Here is a 20,958-nt window from a genome sequence, read left to right as displayed (position 1 = left end):
CAGGAATGGAGTAGTTTTCTGCCCCCAGAGATTGGCAGGCTCATTGACAACAATGATTTCCCCTTAAATCCAAAAGTGGCCAGCTGTCTATTTTCTTTGTTTAAAAACCTGATGTTTTTAATGTATGTATGTATGTATGTATGTATATAAAGTCCAGGGTACAGGAGATCCTTCAAGTTACTTTAAAGCTGATTTGCCAACCTTCAAGGTTTCCAGAAGAGACAATTCACTTGTCCTGTCTGGAGAAAAGTTTGGTTAATATGCCAATAGACTCAGGATTGGTTAGAAGGCTTCTGAAATTTCTTTTTACCCCAAGAGTTGTTTCATCTTCTGGTGAAAGTAGACTAAGAATTATCTTTCCACCCAAATTGATATATTAACTAAATTGATATATTAGCCTGTTTCTATTGTAGGCCTACATCTGTCCTCATGGCAAAATCAAAGTACAAAATGACAGGTAACCTTTAAAATGGTTATAGTGTGCAACAGGTAGCATGTTTCCAGTGAGCAGCACATCTCCTTTCCATCCTACTCAGCCACATTGTTTAAACATAGGCCAAACTCAGCAAAATCAAGACTCTTTACTTCTCACCTTCCTGATACAGTCTTTGGCAATGCCAAAATGAAAAAGGCTCCAGAAGATTTTCAAGCCCGCAGAAAGAGGTTTCTAGCATACACAAGTAGCTACAAGAGGGAGGAAGATCACAAATTCCAGGGGAAGAAGTGAGATCCAGTCAGTATCCTGGAGATAGCATTGTTTTACAAATCCATTTACAAATCCACTTGTAGTAGCTGTTCATAACTACATTTTTAATTATAGGATGATTTTTGTGGTTTTGAACTTGCACACATTTTCTTTCTCAGCTTCAATAGGGTAGAAACACTAGCTTTCATTGGCAAACAGCACCTCTTTTATTGCCCTATGAGGTTCTATATGTGAATAGAATATACAGTAATGCTGAAATGCAATTTGAAAATGATTATTATTTAGCTGTTATGTCTTGCAAAATAAAATACTGAAGTAAACAGAAGAACAAAATGCATCTGACATGTAACATACTTAGATGTAATGGTGCATGTCCAAACACTGAAATAAAAAAGGTTTACAATCATTTATGCCAGCACTGAATTGTATACAACAAATATGAGCACCATCCGAGTGAGGAGCCTATGTTTGCATTTCTTTTGGTGCAGTATGTGTTCCTGCAGCCACCACAGTTGTAACCAAAATTCCCTAGCAATTCTGTTGGTTGCCTGTATTGCAGGAGGGAACCAAAGTACACACACCCACACACACACACACACACACACCAGAGTTCTGCAAATTGGGTTGAGTCTTCTTCCAGAAGGGAAGGGAAAAGAACAGGTGGGAACAAAGGGCCACATTTTTGCATTAGTGCTTATTTCAGTAGCTTTGTAACTTATTTTTGGCAGTGGTAAGTAGAGGTAACGGCAACTGCAAAAACTGTAGAGTGTGGAGCTGAGTACAACATTTTACCCACCACACAAACTGGTTAGCTTAACTTCTTTTTTTTAAAGGTCCTACTTTGATTTCTTATGCATATCTTGTAGGTTATTTTAAATGTTTTAAATAATCTGTCATTACAGATGGTCAGAAGGATATAGAAGATGAACTCACAACTGGTCTTGAACTTGTGGACTCTTGTATTAGATCACTACAAGAGTCAGGAATACTTGATCCACAGGACTATTCAACTAGTGAAAGTAAGTTTCTTTTTTAAAAAGTCTTTCTTTGTGTCCTGTCTTTAACTAAAACCAAATCTATTCAAAAACTTTATGCTTTCAAGATGAAAAGATACTGTTCCATTATGATGTTCCTATTTCATCTTTCATCTCTGAAAGCTGCTGGTATTCACAGAGCAATTGGTTGTGTATGTATATATGTGGATAACAGTCTTCAGATTGCTTGGGAGCCCATTTCACAATAGAAAAAAACAACATGGGGTTGTATTTCATGTGTAGGTGGCCTTCGGCGGAATGTGACAAAATGGGAGTATTTATAGATTATTAGCACCAGTTAGTTTTTACTAAAATGTTTGGTGGTTTTTTCATCTTAACACACTGTTAAGGTTCCTGTAAATGGTGTTCAGCACAAACAACCAGTGGCCATGACAGAGCTTGCCCCTTGTGAAATTACCAGTGTAAAGCTGATAGCAGTGATTCCTCCATAGTCATATTCTTATCTAAAATCAGTTGTTACCACTTGTCACTTCTGCTTTTATATTGCCATATCTTATTAGCAATATGAGACTGTGGACGGGGCATGGGTAATCCTCCGGAGAACTCCATGAATGTAGGCAAAGCAAACAAACACACACGCCAAAAGTGCAGTGCAAAGCTCACCAAGAGCAACCTTTACTGTGGAATAAACCAAGTCCCCCTTTATAACTTAGCGAAAGTCCAATAACCGGGCTAGTCTTCATTTTCTCCTTGACGTACAAAACTTCCCTTAACTTCAGTTTGCTTCCCGTGTAGGTTCAGACTTTGGGCTCCGTTCCAGGCTGCTGGAAGACTTTCTCCACCAACTCCCGCTCTGCCTTCTCCCGGTCCTCGGCTGGGGCCCATACTCCCACCAGTCTCCTCTCTTGTCCCACCAGCGACCTTCCAACTTGCCTTTTCCATGTCTAGGCTGACACCCCCCACTCGGCCCGATACCTTTCTTCTAGGTCTCCTTCCCACCGAGGGTCTGGCAACTTGACGGCCACATGGGAACCCACCCTGGGTCTCCCGTGGCTACTGTGCAGGGAAATAGTACACCCTTGTCAACCTGAGGACACCACCACCTTCTTTTCTTCCATGAGTCTCTCCCCTCGTCCGCGCCATGTGCGACCTCTCCTCCCTTTGGGTCTCCCCCCCCCCCCCCTTATATGGACCTCCGCATCCTCCCCTTCCAGCTGAGACACATCCCGCCCCTCCCTGGTGCCCACCTGGTGCTCTTCTCCTAAATCTGCCTTCCTCTCTCCCTCTGGGTCTCTCTGCCCCTCCACCTCTACTCCGTCAGTCCTCACAACCCCTACTCTCCTACAGGGACAACTCATTCTCATAATGGCAAATTTCTATTTTGCCAAAGGTTCATAAAAAAGAGTTATGATAAGCTGCTACCAGTCCTGGTACACCACCTGGCATACACACATCTGCCCAGCTGCTTGGAGAATTTCTAAACCCTTAAACTGAACACCTCTCCCCTCGGACTATCTCTGTAATAAACTAAAATGAAATGGAATTTAGATTAGAAGCCATCCCCTTGAAAAGTTATGAAAGATCCTAAAAGCATAGAATAGTTAGGCAGCACTCAGTATTGTCCATGGGGATAGTACTAGTACCAAATTCTTTTGTGAAACAGTGAAGCAAAATGTCTAGATATAAGAAGAAACTTAAGAGGAGTAGGGAGGAAGGTCAAAGGAAAGAAGGGTACCAAATCACAAAGATAGAATTCCAAATAAGAAGCAATGGATTTGATCTATCTTGGCTATTTCTACATTACTATTATTATCATAGTGACCTATGAACCAACATCAAACTTCTCATATAGGTCATTGGAGACATGCCGCACACCTTTCAACTTCTTCTTATGTCCACCACCTGTTTTAGTTGTTCAGCCAGAAGATGAGCATGCTAATATTTAACTTGTGAAGATGAAGATGAAAAGTGGATAACAAAAAAGATGACTTTTTACTTTGAGATTAACAGAAGGCATGATGGACATGACTGGAATATATGTACCAAATGTAGGCTGCTATTTCAATATCTATATGGAATGTTGACACGAGAGCCTTCTTAGATTCTGGACCGGTCTTGTTATATTCTGGACAGCATGTTGAGTTTCAGAGCATGTGGAGAGCTGTTGAAAAACTGATAGTCAGAGCATCTTTGAAGTCAGAATTAGAGGTTTACAGTAGAAAAAAAATGGAGGGTCAAGACTCATATATTTATGGGGATCTGACACTATAAAAGCCACTCCCTAGTTGCTTTCTCCAGTGGTAGATGAACTCCATTTTTGCTAATGGTGATCTAGACAACCAATCAAAAATTATTTAGAGATTAGCTCCACCTCCTTAATGTGTCTGAACATATATGTCAAAAGTATAGCTGGTTCTAGCTAGCTGGAGTATTGTGAAAAAGAACATAACTTTTGGATGTATTCCAATGGGGTTAAGATTTTCCTATTGATAAATTTATGAAGCACGGACACAGTAGGAGGGCACTGTTGGTTTGTATATAATACAGAGTTTTGCCATACCATGTAATGATTTTCTGGAGATCCATGGTTCTTTTACACCAAACTGAATCTTTCTTTTTGCAGGGTGCTAATTCTGTGGATGGGAACATCATGATAAGCTCCAACCACATAGAAAAATGATTAAAAGAGCCTCCCACATTAGAAATAAAATTAAGAGTAAAGAGTTCCATTGCTGTAACTTCACAGAATCTTTAACTTAATGAAGACAGAAATGCATAATATAAACCCAGTAGGAATTATCTGGGATTATTATGATAAGAATGTACAGAACGCTGTTTCTACATTAACATATAGCTCTTTCCTGGCACACCATTACATTCTGTGTGACTACTGTCCAGTGATGGAGAAGATACTGCAGAGTATATGATTTTATATTCTTCCTAAAGGACAAAGAACACTTTTTTCCTTTTTCTTTTCTTTTTTTGCCCTTTTTTATTTAAATTATAATTCATAGATTTGACAAATACAACATGACAATAATTGCACCTGTACAGTTATATCAACTTAACATGTAATCCGTCTCTATAGCAGCTTCAATTTACAGAGAACACTTTTTAATATGCAAAAAGGACTTCCTCTTGTTAGAAGACAAAATTAAAGAGTTTAGGAGGTTTTCTTTCCTATTTTTGTTTCCCTTTTTGCTTTCATTTTCTCCCTTCCCCTTCCCCTTTCTTTTTCTCTTTCTCTTTAGTTTAAAGCATTTTTTCAGGTAGACACCAAGGAGCCACTCATTTGACCCCAGTATCCAGACATATTTCCTTCAGGACAGAGCACCACAGAGAAACAGCCAATTCTGTACCCAATTCTTATTGCATTCCCTATCCCTTATGGGAACTAGACAAAGGTCCCAGTGAAAGCAGGGGACCAAGTAGGCCTGCTCCTTCAAGTGCAACACCCCTCCTCCATGAAGCAAAGTGGGTTTTCATAGTTTTAAAGGGCCTGTGAAAACCAAAGTCTGTGTGAAGAGGTTAATCTGAAAAGGATGAAGGCTTCTAAAACAGAATAGACACAAACAATTCCTTTCAAAATAGAATTAACTTGAAGGGTTCAACAAGTTTGCATGGGCTCGGGCAACTGGAGGTCAGAACAGAGCTGTCTCCTCTTCTCCAGCAGATCTCTTTGTGCTGTGCAAACAGTAGGGTGCTTGGCCAACTTTTTGCCCTTCCTTTTGAAGCCTGTTTATTTCAACAGAATCCAAGATGGGCATGAATAGAATATTCTGAGTCTTGGCTGCAGTGATGATTCATTGCTAAGATTCTGGCCACCTCTGAAGAGAAGTAAAAGGAAACATTGCATATGTACATTGCCAACAGCATGTAAACTAGTCTGTCAGTCCTTATATATTCTGATGTTCTTATTGCCAAATCTCAGTTGCCTTCCTTGTATATGTTTACTCAACAGCAAGTTCCTCCAAGTTCAGTGGGGCTTATTCTCCAGTATATATTGCAGATATTAAATTCCATATTTCAGCATCCCTGTTCTACCTTGCAAGTATTGTTCTAAGTATTTTTACAAAGAAGGAAACCTTGTTTTAAATCCCATTTGAATTCTGTGCAGAAGAAATGGAAAAAGCTGCTCTGAGGACTTTTGCAGGTTGTGCAGTTTTTAACAAACAATTAAGTGTGTGTGTGTGTGTGTGTGTGTGTGTGTGTGTGTGTGTGTGTGTATTCAAAAGCATAAAGTGGTGACAGCTCCACCTTCTAAATTAATCCTCTCTCTCAAAATAAAAATAGTTAGCAAACTGTTTATTCTGAAATGGAGGAACTTCTTTTTTGCTGTGACAGCATTCCTTCTAAGTTTAGGAATAAATTTCAGATAGATAAAAGTGGGATACAGGCACACCTCGACTAACAAATCCTTTGACAAAGAAGCTCCTTTTTATAAAGTATTTTTTCTGTTCACAGAGACCTCCTTTTTTTCCTCCTCTTCTCTGTCTAGCTGGAAGTTGTTGGTTTTTTTTAAACAACAATGGAATTGGGAGAGTGGCAAAGAAGAGCGAAACCCCTTTGCACCACCTTCCAGGCGGTATGGGAGTGTGGCATTTACGCAGCACAAGCTACCAAGCCGCCTGGAAGCCACCCAGCCATTTACATGGGGAGAGGGGCTTCCAGGCGCTCCAGCAACATGCCATTTATATGCCACATGCTGCCAAGGCACCTTAAAGCTGGCTTCCAGCTGTGGCGGGATAGAAAACTGGCTTTTTGTCACTCCTTGTAAGGCCAGAAAAAAGGTGGATTGAGGCCGTGGCATGTGATTGCCATGGCCCTAATCCAACTTTGGAAGGGGTGGCTTGAAGCTGCCCCTTTTGGAGGCTCTGTTTCACCCTGACAATTTCAGTTGCTGGGTTGCAGCCACATGTCTGCGGAAAACAGTGCAATAAAGCTTGAGCTGGGAAGTCCTACTCTATCTGTGTGTGCATGCCTATAACAGGGAAAGAAACAGCAGATGTCTGTAGAATCTCCTAGGACATTATCACACATAGAGCCATGTGCATCCATCCCAAAAATGGTTAAAGCAAGCCCATTTGCTAATGGTTATCACACACAAGAGCACAACAAGGAGTTAAAGGGACATTAGCGTCAGATGTGAATTTGGGTATCAAAAGGAGACAAACAAATCCCCATTGCTCTCTTAGAAATACCTTTTCTGCACATGTTCAAAACTGTCAGTTCCACAAGTGCAGACACACATACACTCTGGGGAGGTGAGGGGAAACGAGTGGTGATCCTCTTTCCCCCAAAAGCCCCAGAAGCTGTGTGAGAGGGAGGTAGAATGAGGATGCCCTTTGCAAACTCACTAAAACCACAAAGACAGACAGACACACACACACACACACACACACACACACAGAAGAGAGAGAGAAAGGGGGCCTGCATGATTCCACACAGGGCTGATCCTCCCCCATGCCCTTCTTTTCCAGGGTGTGTCCTCCATTTCTCCCTCCTGGCCAGGAGGACTTCCAAAGCATCCTCCCTCTGCCTTCTCCCAGCAGCTGTGCCCTTAATTAGAGGAGGAAGAGCAGCCAGGGAGCCTAAAGAGGGGAGTGTGTGTCCCCTTAAGGGATGAGAGCATTCCCCTTCTTTGGCACAGCAAGGCACCCTGGGAAACGAAGTCATCTGAGGCTTGCTTTCCCCATGGCTGGCATGACGTGAAGGGAGTCAATTTGCAAGGAAAATGGACACGTAAATCCGGTAGTTTTGCAAATTTACTTATTTCCTGATTGACCTCACATTCACCCTGGATTCTCTTCTGATTGCCTGCAGCGTCATGTGAAAAGCATCTGTGAATTTGTCCCTAAGCCCTGGATGACCCTGCATTGGCCCCACTTTGAACTTCCAATTTTGCCCTGTGTGATATAATGTCCATACTGAACATGCGTGAACCGCGAAACAGAAGGAAAAACTCACCCTAGCATTTTTTTTTAAAGCATAGAGCTTTATGTTTGGCCACCAAACTTGAAATCATAGCAGAAGCAGAAGGTGACAGAAGAAAGGGGGGAAATCTCTGTATGCACTTTGGAAGAAACTTTCACGTGGTGTGCAGAAGGCTCAAAATGTTCTTATTTACTTATGCAAGGCTTTCTCGATATGATTGTTTCATTTCACATGAGCATACTCTTAGTTTTGAATAAAAACTTTTGAGAAAATGTTGAACTACTCTTCTTTTTTCATGGTACAGGGACCTATTCCTATGTTGTTTCTACCTCTGCTGCAAAATTTTGTATTGAATAAGTCATGCCCAGACAAACACTTACTTTGTTAATGGAGGTGTAGTTGTTTCTCCATTCTCTTCCCATGGGGAAACCCATTCTGTTTATTGGACATTTAGCAGAAGACCCCGCCTTAGTCAAAGCCTGCATTGTCATGTACATTTCCTTACTGTCCACTTCCAGCTCTGTTGGGCCCCTGCTTTTCCCAATTATTTGCCTCAGAAGTGCCAAGAGAGTGCACCACATGCAAACAGATGGACACTTCCTCTAAGCTAATACTCTTTGTAGTTCATGGAAAACTGTAATGGCAGATGTAGCTTACCAGGGAGAATAAGGAAGCTCTTATTTTCGTGTGTGTGCTGATGGAGGGGATTATTGAACCCTGGCTGCACAACTTGTGATGGACCAGGATAAGTGCAAACCATCCAGGTGGCCATCCAGACCCTTTAAAAACCTCTTGTTTTTGCTACAGGAAAAACATAAGGAAAACCATAGTTCGTAGCTAGTGAGCTTCATTCATGATAGGTGACACATTGTTTTTGTCTACTTTAAGGGCATCCGATATAGTAGAGGATGTAGTACCAAAAGGTTTGAATTTGGAGATAATTTAAATCCATTGTATAGAAAGTTTATTTTCAGATCACATTTGCCATATCTTCACATGTTGTGGTAATACATTTTCCTATTGCTTTTCTTCTGGTTCAGTCTTGTGATATGAATATTTAATAGTTTGATAGCTGTCTTTGAGGCCAGCATCGCTACTGTACAATGTGTACAGTACTTGAAAAATGTTTTACAAGCATGAGCGCCTAACGTATTGAGAGCTCCCCTTTGCCAACCAAAAGAGGATTGAGAAGAAGGGCCACTACCTTCTGTACTCTCTTCTTCCCAGGAAGCTCTGCACCCACTGGCACCCTGCAAATAGTGGAAATGTCCAGCCACTGATGAAATAGTTAGGTAACTGAAGGTGGAACTTCTTTGCTACAGGCATTAGAAGCAAAAGTCTTCCCTCTGCATATAAGCATTCCCCAACTAAGACACTGGACAGCCTTCCTTTGGCAGCCTTATTTCTCTTGGTTTGAGTTGTACATGTGGTTCTGGTTTAATTATGTTTTGTAAGGGGATAATAATTTTGTGTGTGTGGATATTCTGTATTTGCCACAAGGTTTGGGATCCTTGGAAGTGCTCCGTTAAGGATTGAGGGTTAAGACATTCTGAGCAGAACCAGATCAGGGGCCTATCACTACTGTGTTGCTCTGAGGTGGTAGTGGAAAAAAAACCAAAAATGGTTTTTTATCCATATGTATCTCATTTATTGCCATCCAAATTGGGGTTGTTTTTTTATAGTTAGGCTGGGATCAGGGTTTCTTCTGCTGGCAGGTAAGTCATTCAATGTCTGGATCCATGTTCTATGCTGCACCAAGGCTCTAAGAAGTGCTATAACCATGTCAACTGCAGCATTGTTTCCTATGTTTTAATAGGAACCTGTCACTTAAGGAGCGCTCATCATCCTCAGTAAGACAGCACTCTTTGTTGGTCTTTGTCTTCACAATAACTCATGAAACTGAAGTTATGTGGTCTGTACTGGCCACACAGAAAGTGCATGACAGAGATGGTGAAAGCTGAACTGAGATTTCCCAGAACTAAGTTGCTTCTTTCCCTCTACTGATTGTATTGACTTGTATTGCCCATGATTTTTCCATCCATTGCAACACTAATTTAACTTGTCATCTTTAACATTTTGTCCCTTGAAAAAATATTTACCTTCTATTCTATTAAATTTGACATTTCATTTGGTCTTCTTTTACCTTTTAAGTTCTTTATTTTCACAGTTGTCAGAAATGAGTCAAGCTGTTCTGACATGTAGTGTTTCAACCCAACACAGTACATTACTAACTCTTGAATTGTAATTTAGCTTTTCAGTGACTGGGTGAATATAATGGCTGTTCAAATGTGGGAAGATGCTCTACAGGGAAAGAAATTGGCACAGTATTATTAATTGTTAGTGTGTGTATGTGTGTGTATTAAAATGTATAAAATGTAACTTACAATGTAATACTGGTTTTTTTGAATAATTCAGGGTTAGATATATTAATCATTAAATAAAATCTAGAATCCCAAATACACTGCTACCTCGGGTTACGAAATTAATTCGTTCCGCCATTCCTTTCGTATCCCGGAAATTTCGTAACCCGATCATTTCGTATCCCGAGGCACCAGTGTATCAGTTGATGACACCTTTACTAGACTAACTAGAAGGCAAAAAACAAACAAAACAACTACAACATTAAGCTAGCTTTCAAAGCTCACTTGCTTCATCAGATCGAGATGGAAAAGGAAATAATGCCCAGGACTGAAGGTGATGTTGTAGCAGTCACAAGTCTGCATCCTGGTTATTTATGATGTTTCAGAAAGTATTTCTGCAGATAGGCAGAAATTCAAGTCCCCCCCCCCCCCACACACACACACACACCCCAGTGAGAGACAGAGAATAGCAGGGGCAAAGGCAGTAAAAGAAATCAATAAATTTCAGTTCTTCATCTTAACTACTTTCACTATTCTTGGATACTGTTTCTAGGACTGGTCACGTGTTCGAAATTTCTTCCATCCATATTCTTTCTTTGGCCTTCATGTATCCAACAAGTCAAATTAGCATTTGTTGTTTAAGGCACAGTACAGACTGCCCCAAAGGAGCAGGTCTGTAGCACCCTTTTAGCTCCGGGTTGGGGGCAGGGCAGCCTCACCGGCAGCCTTGAGGCCCCAATCCAGAGTTTTTCCAGGCCACGTAGAAGCGACAAAATGCCACTTCTCTGTGGCACAGAAAAGGGGTGTCCTTGGGGCTTCATGCCCTTGGACACCCCAGGGGCTGCAGCCATGGTAGAAAGGGGCCACTCAGCCCCTTTGTCCCTGGCATCATTCCCCTCTGTTTTGGAGCTCCTTCCCATGCTGCGCCCAGGCTGCAGTAAGCGGCCTGGGGCTGCGCAGAGACATCACACATGCGCCATGCCGTTTGGATGCAGCGCGTGCGTGACATCATCATGGCGGCCCAGTGTGGCAAAGCGCCGGTCTGGACCGTGCCTAAGAGAATTTTTTTGTGCTTTGCATTTCATCCACTTGGTCCTGCTACTACTTTCCCTTTTATGGAACAAGCTATCATGCTAAAACTCTTGCAGTAAAACTTCCAGTCAAACATCCATGGGTAGATAATATTTTAAAATATATATAAATTCCAAAAAGCAAATCTTGATTTTGCTATCTTATATAAGGGACCCCATTTCACTATGCCATTATATTTAATGGAATTTGAGCATCTACGGATTTTGGTGATCACAGGGGGTCCTGGACACAAATCCCAACAGATACCAAGGGCCCACTGTATGACATATATATATGTGCTTGCAAGAACGCATTTATTGAATGCAAGCTTTTCAGTTTTTCATGCTTGTACTGTCTTATGCATTTTTTGTGAGGAAAGGTCAACATGTTTAGACCCAGGTTGGGGAAAAAGTTAACAGTGACATGACAAAGATTTGTACAATTATGCATCATGTTTAAAAAGTGGATAAGGAGAATTTTATCTTTTTCTTTCATTATTCTAGCACCTGGAATGATCCAACAAAGCTAAAAGGTAGAACTTCCAGCTACCAGTCATGATGGTGATACATTATCTCTATAGAGACAAAGATCTAACACACTGTAGAAATAATCCAGTTTCAGATCGCTTTAACTGCCTCGGTTCAGTGCTAGGGAATCCTGGGGATTGTGGCTTATTGTGGCACAACAGATCTCTGACAGAGAAGGATAAATGTCTCACAAAGCTACAGTTTCCAGAATTCCTTAGCATTGAGCCAGGCCAGTTAAAGCGGTCTCATATTGGATTATTTATGTGGTGTGTTTTTGACCAAAGCTTCTCCTAGGTAGCTGTGGGAGGATTAGCAGGATGCTTGTGTTCTTCACAGGCATTTGTATGTATGGGAGTAACTTTTACAAAGTTGATCTGAGGAATCTCATGAACAGGATGCAAGGCTGACATAACAATTGTATGGAGGTGCCCTGGCAAAAACCTGTTACTGGCAACAAGATCTGGAGTCCATCTTTTTCAAACTATGCTTTAAATGAAGCCCTGAAGCCATCATATGGGATTAAGTGGTCTTCTAAAGCTATAGTTACTGTAACAGATGTTTGGCTCATTTAAATCTGCATACATACAATACAAGACTTTATTAAGCTAGTTTGACTAGTCTCTGTGTCAGTAACCTGCTTTCTGCAATTCCCTGGTGAATTTGCTGTAAAAGCCATTTTTATCGTAGAGTCCCTAACAAAGCAGATGCTTGGTTCCAAAAAGCTTTTTGTTACTGATTTTTATTATGTTTTTCTTCTACTTGTTGCTTCCTCTGAAAGAATTTAAAAGGGTACACAATAAAAGGGCCTACATCTGCATTGTTAGATGTGTAAAAAGGCAGTTCAGTACCATGTTCTCCTTTTTTTCCCCAAAAATAACTACCTGTCAGATGGTTGAAAGGACAGAGTATGATTAAATCTGGCATCTTTTGAGCTAGCAGTCTCTTAATCAGTGTGTGTTATTTCCCTCTTTTAATCTAGCAAAGGTTTCAGGATAACCTTGCGCTGCTGATCTTGACAGACTGTTCCATGTGGATTGCCTAACCCATATAATGTGCTAATTAAAGACACATGGAATGTGTCTGCTACATTAGTTTGCTTTCATGCAGTAGATCTTGTCTTATGTTTAGTTTTTTTAATCTTGGCTACTGCACATACAAAAGAGAATATTGCAGTCCACAGACATCATTCTGAGGAGGGAAGTTTGAACTTTCTCTCCTGGAAGTCTCCAGTAGTGACCATTAATCTTTTAAACATACTAAATCTGTTCTTCCCACACTGTTTCGACGTTTTGAAAAATATATCTTCAGACTTCTCCTCAATGATGTCAATGCAGACTTCTGAAGGTGACAGACAAATGGTTCCCATATCTACAGACAGTGCCCACTCCTGCTTTATAGTGATGGCAGGAAACTTGGAGAAGATCAAAGAATTTGGTCCAGTTTGGATGATATGACAAACAAGGGAAGAGTGGGGACACTAGCTTCTTGTTGCACTTGAGCTGCGGTTAACAGGAGCAGCTGAACAAAATGTAGAGCTTTGTTCCATGATTTGTTTACTGTGTCATTCTCGGATCTGTTTCATTGACGACAAATCAAATTAATCTGAAACATGGCATGTATTCTTTCTCGGGTGTGCTCAGTCAGAAAGAAGTTACAAAATCTTCAGTATTCAGATAACACAGATGAAGCTCAGTGGTTCATTTGTCTGCTCTCATTCCAGGTGGGAGTGTTATGCACCAGTATGCTGCCCATAATCAATAAGTCAGAGTTCCCCTAGGATCCGTTGTTTATCATGTTCACCAAATTAACCCACTGTCTTATTATTATAGTTTTATATGATTGACACATAGTATATACCATATATACCCGACTATAAGTAGACTTCATGTATAAGTCAAGGGTAGGTTTGGGGACCAAAATTGTGGATTTTGATGTGATCCATGAATAAGGGTAAAACCTGGGGGCATGCAACAAAGGATCTAAAAGATGAAGCAAAGGAAAACATGACAAAAAACTTACAAAATTCAAGCCTACATTACTGTTTGTGCTCTCACACTAAAGGCTGGATGAGAGAATAGAGGGGGTTCAGTGCTTCCAAAACAGATTATACACTTTCCTATAACCAGGGGATCATTCCTTTTTAAAGAAGAGTTGAAGTGCAGCACTTACATTAACCAGTGGATAAGTTGCCTCAGTTTTTTGGGGCTCAATTTTTTGATTAAAATTTGTAGACTTTATACACAAGCATATACAGTATTTACCTGACTACAAAATCATTTTGGATAATATGAACCAAAGGTTTCTTCTGCATTGCTCTCTGATAGCACAGTGAATATTGACATTTATTGTAGTGTCAAGTTGTTGCTTGGTTAGCTTTTTAGTCTGAGAAACTGTAGTGATAAATCTTTACACAAAAGAACGGTGTTGAATTTAAAAGCCTTTAAAAAAAAATCCTAGAGGTTTGTGCTATGACAATTCCATCACTTTTTTAAAAGGGTTGTATGCTTATTGCTGGCTGTTAGAATGTTGTTTGTAAAATCTCATGTTGTTCTGTGGTATTAGCACAAAGCCTTATGAAAATTTTCACTTTTCCAGAGGAAAGAAAAGTAAAGATAATACAGACTACCAGAATAAACAGCATTCAAGTCAGCTAACATTGCTATGGTAATCGTATGCTAAAATAAATATTAATTTTCCAAAACTAAAACTAGAAAATAGAAATGTCAGTTTGACTGACTGACTGAATGTCTCTAAGGACTGTTCTCTAGGGAACCTGAACAGTGTGATGTTTGTCTTGCCAAACTACAGTGAGGACATTTTGCTGTCTGAGAAGCAGTATTTTGCCAGATGAGGCAGAAAATCCCATAAATGTTCTTCCTGAAACTGCAGATCCCATAGAATCCTTGCAATTTAATCATAATGCTATAATTGTGTATTGTGAAGGGATCCAAGGAGATTCCAGTTCAGAGCTCAGAAAAATTATTTGTTGGCCTACAAGTCCCAGAATCTCCATTGTCCATCTTGGTTGGGGGGGATTAGGGACCTACAGTTCCCCCCCCTAAAAAAAGGCAGATTCCCCAAACCTTGGAACTCACGCTTATTGAAACATGACGTTTTACTTCTGGGAAACTATCTTTAAAAGCAAACAGTTATATGTTAGAGTGGAGGCTCATATCCATCTTATTTTCTGAAATTATAACTTATCAATAAAGCTAGAGATTCATAGGATTTATACTCCTAATGAATGAGCTTTAGTGGAAAGTGTGTGTAAAGAACTGTGTGAAACACAGTTGACGTGTAGCCGAAGTCACTGAATGAACTGGAACAAAGTCAATTTGTAACAAGTGAAGTGATATACGTACACGTTGCAACCACAAGCTTTGAGAACCAGCTACCAAAAGAGATGCCATCGTAAGTTCGTTCTGTAAATAAAAGTTATTTTCTTCTTGTTTACAAAGGAGGGGCTGGAAGTGATTTATAAGGAACAACATCAAAAACACGCTATCATGAATATTAGAAACACTTAATATTAAAGAAGCTGAAGAAAATGGGAGGACCAATGGTTAGAGAAATAGTTCTCAGGGAAGAAAAGCCTCAAATTATTTAGGATAGGACAGGAGAGAAATCCTGTGTAACCCAGTGATCGCGGCCTGGTTCTTCTGGGAAGACGCAGAATTGGCACAGCTTCTGGCAGTGTTCGGGACATACGTCATCTAAATGCTATGGCCTGAATGGGGCCAGAAATCATTTCATTTGGCCCATCTGTTTCAGGCCAGGGTAAAACAAGGCCAGTGTCTATGGAAGACATTAATGGGCATGGCAGACAGAGTGGTAGTAGTAGAAAGCAGTCAGTAGTAAACCATTGTTGAAGCTTTTTCTACAGTAAAGTAGCAATTATGTTCCACAAGTCTCCCAACCAACCAACTGTGTTCTATTACACCCCACCACCAACTACATTTCTATCATGTTTTAGAGGCCTCCATTTAGAAGAATGTGGTCTGCTAATTAAAATTTTCTTTCCCTTTCTCGTTCTATTTGAGGGGGTTGGGGGGAGTCAGGCTAATGTTATGAGTTAGCTATACTGATGGATTCCTTATGCTAGCTGTACAAAAATGTTGGCAAAAGATGCCAAGGTCTATGCATGTCTGTTTGTTTATGTGCTTGCTTGCTTGCTTTGTTCTTGAGCAGACCAAGTGGACTGTAAAAGATGATATTAGGATTTTAATATACAGTATTTACAAACGTAGAAATTACCATATTACCCAAAATTCTTGGGGGCATTCTTGGGATTGTTTTCTCCTCTTTCTACTCCTTGTATCCCAGTACTATCATAGAAATGTACAGTACTGCAAGCACAGGAAGTGATACCTCCAGTTGGCATTTGGGTAATTGTGCATTTTCCAGATAAATCTGAAAATCCCAGGAAATGTGTTAGTGGAGTGAGACATGTAATAAGATTCATTTATTCCAGCCACTGTTCTTCAGGTTCTTCTCTTGAGATACAGCTAGTTTCTTAGGTTTTGCCCTTTATTGGCGGGATACAAACCGCCGCTTTGCGGTGGTCCCCCGCCGGCACTGTTTGCTCTGCGCGGGAGCTGCAGCAGCCAAACCGCGCGGCTCCCACGCGGAGCAAAAAAGAAGCTCCATTTCGGAGCTTCTTTTTGCGGCGCCTCCATGACGTCGCGAGGCGCCGCTGGCACATTCGCAACGTCATAGGCACCGCGACACATCTGGACGCTATGCGTCCAGTATGTAAAGATGGCGGCGCCCATGTGGAAGGGGCGCCGCCATCTTGTACGGACACAGTCCGTACTAGACTCAGGGGCGTCTATAAGAGACACCCCTTTTTTAAAATGGGACGTCCAGAGGACGTCCCAACTGCCGGTTTGTAACCGGCCATTGTTGCTTACACATCTAGGCCTTTCACTCTTTTGTGGGCTGTTTGTAGCAACTTTCTGGATTTACACTAGAGCTCTTCCAAACATTTCTTAAAATGGGAGGTGTGCTCTGCTGAGGTGAACCTATTGTTTGAAGCACAAATTGTTTCAAAAACAAATAAATAAACAAGAAACCCATTTGAGGGTTGGAATAACATGTTGCAGCTGGTGTGAACAATTGCCAGAAAATAGTTTGAGAAAACAGAAATGTTACTTTAAAAAAAAAAAAACCTGAAGACTACAAATTACAGAATTCCATAGCATTGAGCCATGGCAGTTACAGCGGTGTCAAACTGCACTAATTCTGTAGTGCAGATGCTCTCCTGACACATTTGCCACTAGAAGAGCCCAGCTGCAGGCTTTAAATGTTTTACTTTTGTTTTATACTGTTGGTTTTATTTTTTTATAAACCTCTGACTTCCCATTCCCTTCCTTGTATGGAAAATAAGCTGCCGTCACCAGCGGTTGTCCTGTACCAGTAAGGAGTTATTATAATAATGGTATAATTTTTTTAAAAAAAACATGTATTTTAAATGCTTGGGAGATTATTGGGCAGAAAAGTGATTCATAAATATTTTAATTAATAAAACAATTGGTTAGTTGATTGATTCAGACTGGTTAATAAAACAAAAAGAGGATGGATATCATGACTATATTGACGTCTCTAGGGTTGTCCTGTTTTGCTTCTGTCACAAGGAAGGAAAGAAGGAATGATATCTATTCACTCCACATCAATCCACTTAATGTGATTTGCTATCAAGAGAGTGCAATGGAAGTCATCTTTAGTACTGTACTTCATCATGCACCTTGTCGCTAGCATGTATCCTAAAATAGCTGTGATTAATGGTATCCCCCTGGTTCTTCATATTATTTATGCCTTTCTTTCGCTTCTCCCTTATTCTTCTCACCTCCTCCTGTTCCTAACAAGCTCATCCCCCTCATTTAGAAGAACCTATGAAAAACTTAATGTAAATATGTGTAATACAACAAACACATAAAGAGGACAGGATGGGTCGGGCCTGGAAGCACCTTTTAACAGCCAAGAAGCAGAGCTCAGATGTGTTACAAGCTTCAGCAGTTTATGGTGTAATTAGGCTTAGTAGATCTAAAAGTAATTACTGCATAAGATGCAGTGCAATTTAGAAGACTGAATTAATCGTGCATTTATCTGGTAATGATATGGTATCATGTAAATAACTTGACATTAGATTGTAATTACCATCTAAGTTAACAGTCTAGTGTTAAAAAAATGAATAAAAACGGAAGAAATCTTACCCAAAAGAAAAGAAAATACCTGTAACGAGAACAGGAAGAGAACAAGGATAATTCATTATGGGAGACTAAACATGATCTCAGTCCTTAGATGAAGTCAAGATTTATACCCAGTATCTGGGGGAGTATACTTGGAGGGGGAGTTATAAGAGGCAAAGGATGATGATGATGATTGTCATCACTGTCATCTTAACAACAACAACACTATGGTGCTTAACATTTAGACAGCACCCTAAAGCATTCAAAGTTTTGCATACAGTTAACCTCAGTAATCCTGGCAGTTCAAAGATATGTTCATGCTTCTATTCACATGCTTTGATGGGACGGAAAGGTTACTAAGGGCATTACTTGGACCAATATCCATAGCAGGTCATAGTATTCATGGAAGTGTTTCCATTGGCATAGGAAAGAGATTACAAATTGCCACACTTCATGCAACCCCTGTGTACCCTTAAGTTCCCACGCCATTTCTGGGCCCAACTTACATTGTTTCACCTGAATCAAGAGAGGAAATCCTGTGAGCCTCCCAATAGTGGCTTCATTGTGACTCCCACTGTTCTTTAACCATTGGCTATACTGGCCAGAATGTTTGGATCTTACAGTCCAGCAACATCTAAAGGGCCACAGGATTCCCACCCCTAGCCTATATCCAATTGTTAGGCCCAACTAGATGTTTTTGTTTTGTGTCTCTTAGCTGTTTCCAACTTATGCCAACCTTAGTGCAGTGTGAATCTATCATGGGGTTGACATATCTTGGCAAGATTTGTTCAGAGGCTGAGAGAATGTGACTAACCTTAGGTCATCCAGTGGGCTTCCATGTTTGAGAGGGGATTCAGATTCTGGTCTGCAGAGTTGCAATCCAATGCTCAAATCAATGCACCATGCTGGCTCACCAACTAAAACAGAACCAATGGAACTTGCATTAATATTGGCTTACTCAGTTCCATTGATTCAAAGGGTCTACTCTAGCAGGGGACTAAACAATGGATTCATATCCTTGTTTTCATTTTAAAGGCCTAAATGACTTGGAAACATGGGGCATTGTAAGTCCACCTTCTCCAGTACGTACCTACCTGAACCTTAATACATCCCTAGGAGGCCCTACTCTGAGTATTGCCATCAAATGAGGTTAAATGTGTACTCATTAAGGAGAGGATCTTTTGATGGTGATAAAATAAATAAAAGCAATTATGGAACAGCTTTCTACAGACTAGCCATACATTAAAAAAAAAATCAAGGAGCTCAGTAACTTTGTCTTAAAGAACCATGTTATTAGTGTGTTAATATGGTATACTGCATAGCATTTCAGTGTCACTTTATGTTCCTTCAGACAATCTGGAACCACAAGGCTTGTCCTGAGAATGTGAAACTGACATAGAGCTAAACTTGCAAGTTTGCAGATGAAGTAAAGATTGATGATTTGGGGTTTGACATTTAGCATCCATCTCCATTCATTTTCAGTTGAACATCCATGTCATCATAACAACAAGGGCTACATCATTCAGCCTTCATATTAATTAGATTAATATATTATAATGGCATTGTCGGGAAAACCTCTGCAGGTTAACTGCACAGCAAATTCAATCGGAGGTGGGAGAGATAAGTACAAATAAAATGGAGATGGTAAGCCTAGTTTTGTTGGGGTTTTTTTCAGAATAGATATTACATCATTATCATTTCTATCAAAAAATGTAGAACTATTTCTATCAAGAAAATGTACAACCTTTGGATCTTACCTTCTATATGTTGTGACAGGTGGTGCAAAAATATTTCATCACCTTAGTTCTTTTAACTTCTGATTAGATGAAACGCGGTTGGTAGATAATTTTTCCTGTTTGTGGCTCTTAATAATACAAGAAACTTTTGTATTTCTATATGTGGCTACTTTATTCTAATCTAAACATTTTGATGAAGAAGATGTTTTTCAGTAGTTGTTCCATGCCTACTCCTTCCCATTTCTGTGTAGTACTTTAACTCTTTCTCACTCTGAATATCTAAATTCTTTGAGATATGTGAGATATATAAGTATTATTCGGTATGTCATAAAAGCTAACGAACTGTAATTTGTTGCTTCTAGAGTCTACATTCTCATATAGCTCCATAATGTGTCCTTGAAGTGTGGACATTTAAGGAAAGGCTGACATTTTACATTCCCTGCAAATCTTGAATAAATAGAAATTTACTATTAGTGGGGAGGGAGTTCTGTTTTTCTGCTTAAGCCCTTTCTTTCTTTCTTTTTCTTTCTTTCTTCTGCTTTATTTTAATTTATTCTTCTTCAAGTAATAGCAGTTTAGGGGGAATAACATTGGGACATTTAAGAAGAGGTGCTTTAAATATTTTCTCCAGCAGACCATTTCACCCTGAAAACTGCCATACCTGTAACTATTAAATATTTCTACAAGCAGCATGGGTAGGGATAAGATTTTTGGGGAACATTATCAGTCAGGGGAACTGGGTTATCTCCTATTTCCTGATCCAGTTAGGCTTTGAGAGAAGCCAAAATATTTCATTGCTTTTAACAATATACCTTTGGATAACCTCTCCTCAATACCCCACCATGGATCTTGTTAATTGTTGTTGTTTTCCCTATGAGGTGAAAAACAGTTATGGGGTGCAAAGACAAACATTTACCAGCATGTGTCATTTAATCATCACAAATGCCACTTCTGAAAATTAAAGATTTTTCTCAATTTACACCAGATGTAGTGTGAACAGTTGCAACTGGAGGAAAAACTGAGAAAGTGCTAAGACTTGAAGCAAAAGGGTGGGAAAATGTGGGTGAGGAATTTCCAACATTTTTCTACCAAATCAATGAATTCTGGAAGCAAGGTGGCAAAAAGGCAGAGTGATTTTCCAGTTGAGTTGCCAGGGAAATCCCAGGATACACAAGTTCCCAGGTAAAATCATTAAATACAACTTTAAAGTCTGTGGATTTGTTGAAATTCCCTCTTCTATTCAACTATTAAAGTTACAGGGGCTCAGCCCTAGTTTTCAACTGGCAACCCTATTTTCAAGTTATAAATAACCACAATACTCTGGCACATCAAAGTGTACAGTCTGAAATCATAAAGTTGGAAGAGACCACAAGGGTCATCCAGTCCAACCCCCTGCCATGCAGGAACTCACAATCAAAGCACCCCAACAGATGGCCATCCA

At 40.1% G+C, this 20,958-nt stretch overlaps 1 protein-coding gene across 3 annotated transcripts in view; it reads left to right on the top strand.

The window, feature by feature from the left end:
- The window catches only part of CTNND2 (catenin delta 2), a 557,661-nt gene that overhangs the window by 190,417 nt on the left and 346,286 nt on the right, over positions 1-20,958 (top strand). For all 3 annotated transcript variants that reach the window (XM_042464992.1, XM_042464991.1, XM_042464993.1), the window contains exon 4: positions 1,609-1,725. In XM_042464992.1, the coding sequence (XP_042320926.1) occupies positions 1,609-1,725 (117 nt within the window). The remainder of the gene's footprint in view (positions 1-1,608; positions 1,726-20,958) is intronic.

The sequence above is a fragment of the Sceloporus undulatus genome, chromosome 4 (genome assembly GCF_019175285.1).
Source record: "Sceloporus undulatus isolate JIND9_A2432 ecotype Alabama chromosome 4, SceUnd_v1.1, whole genome shotgun sequence".
Lineage (NCBI taxonomy): Eukaryota > Metazoa > Chordata > Lepidosauria > Squamata > Phrynosomatidae > Sceloporus > Sceloporus undulatus.
This window is presented reverse-complemented; position numbering and strand designations above follow the sequence as displayed.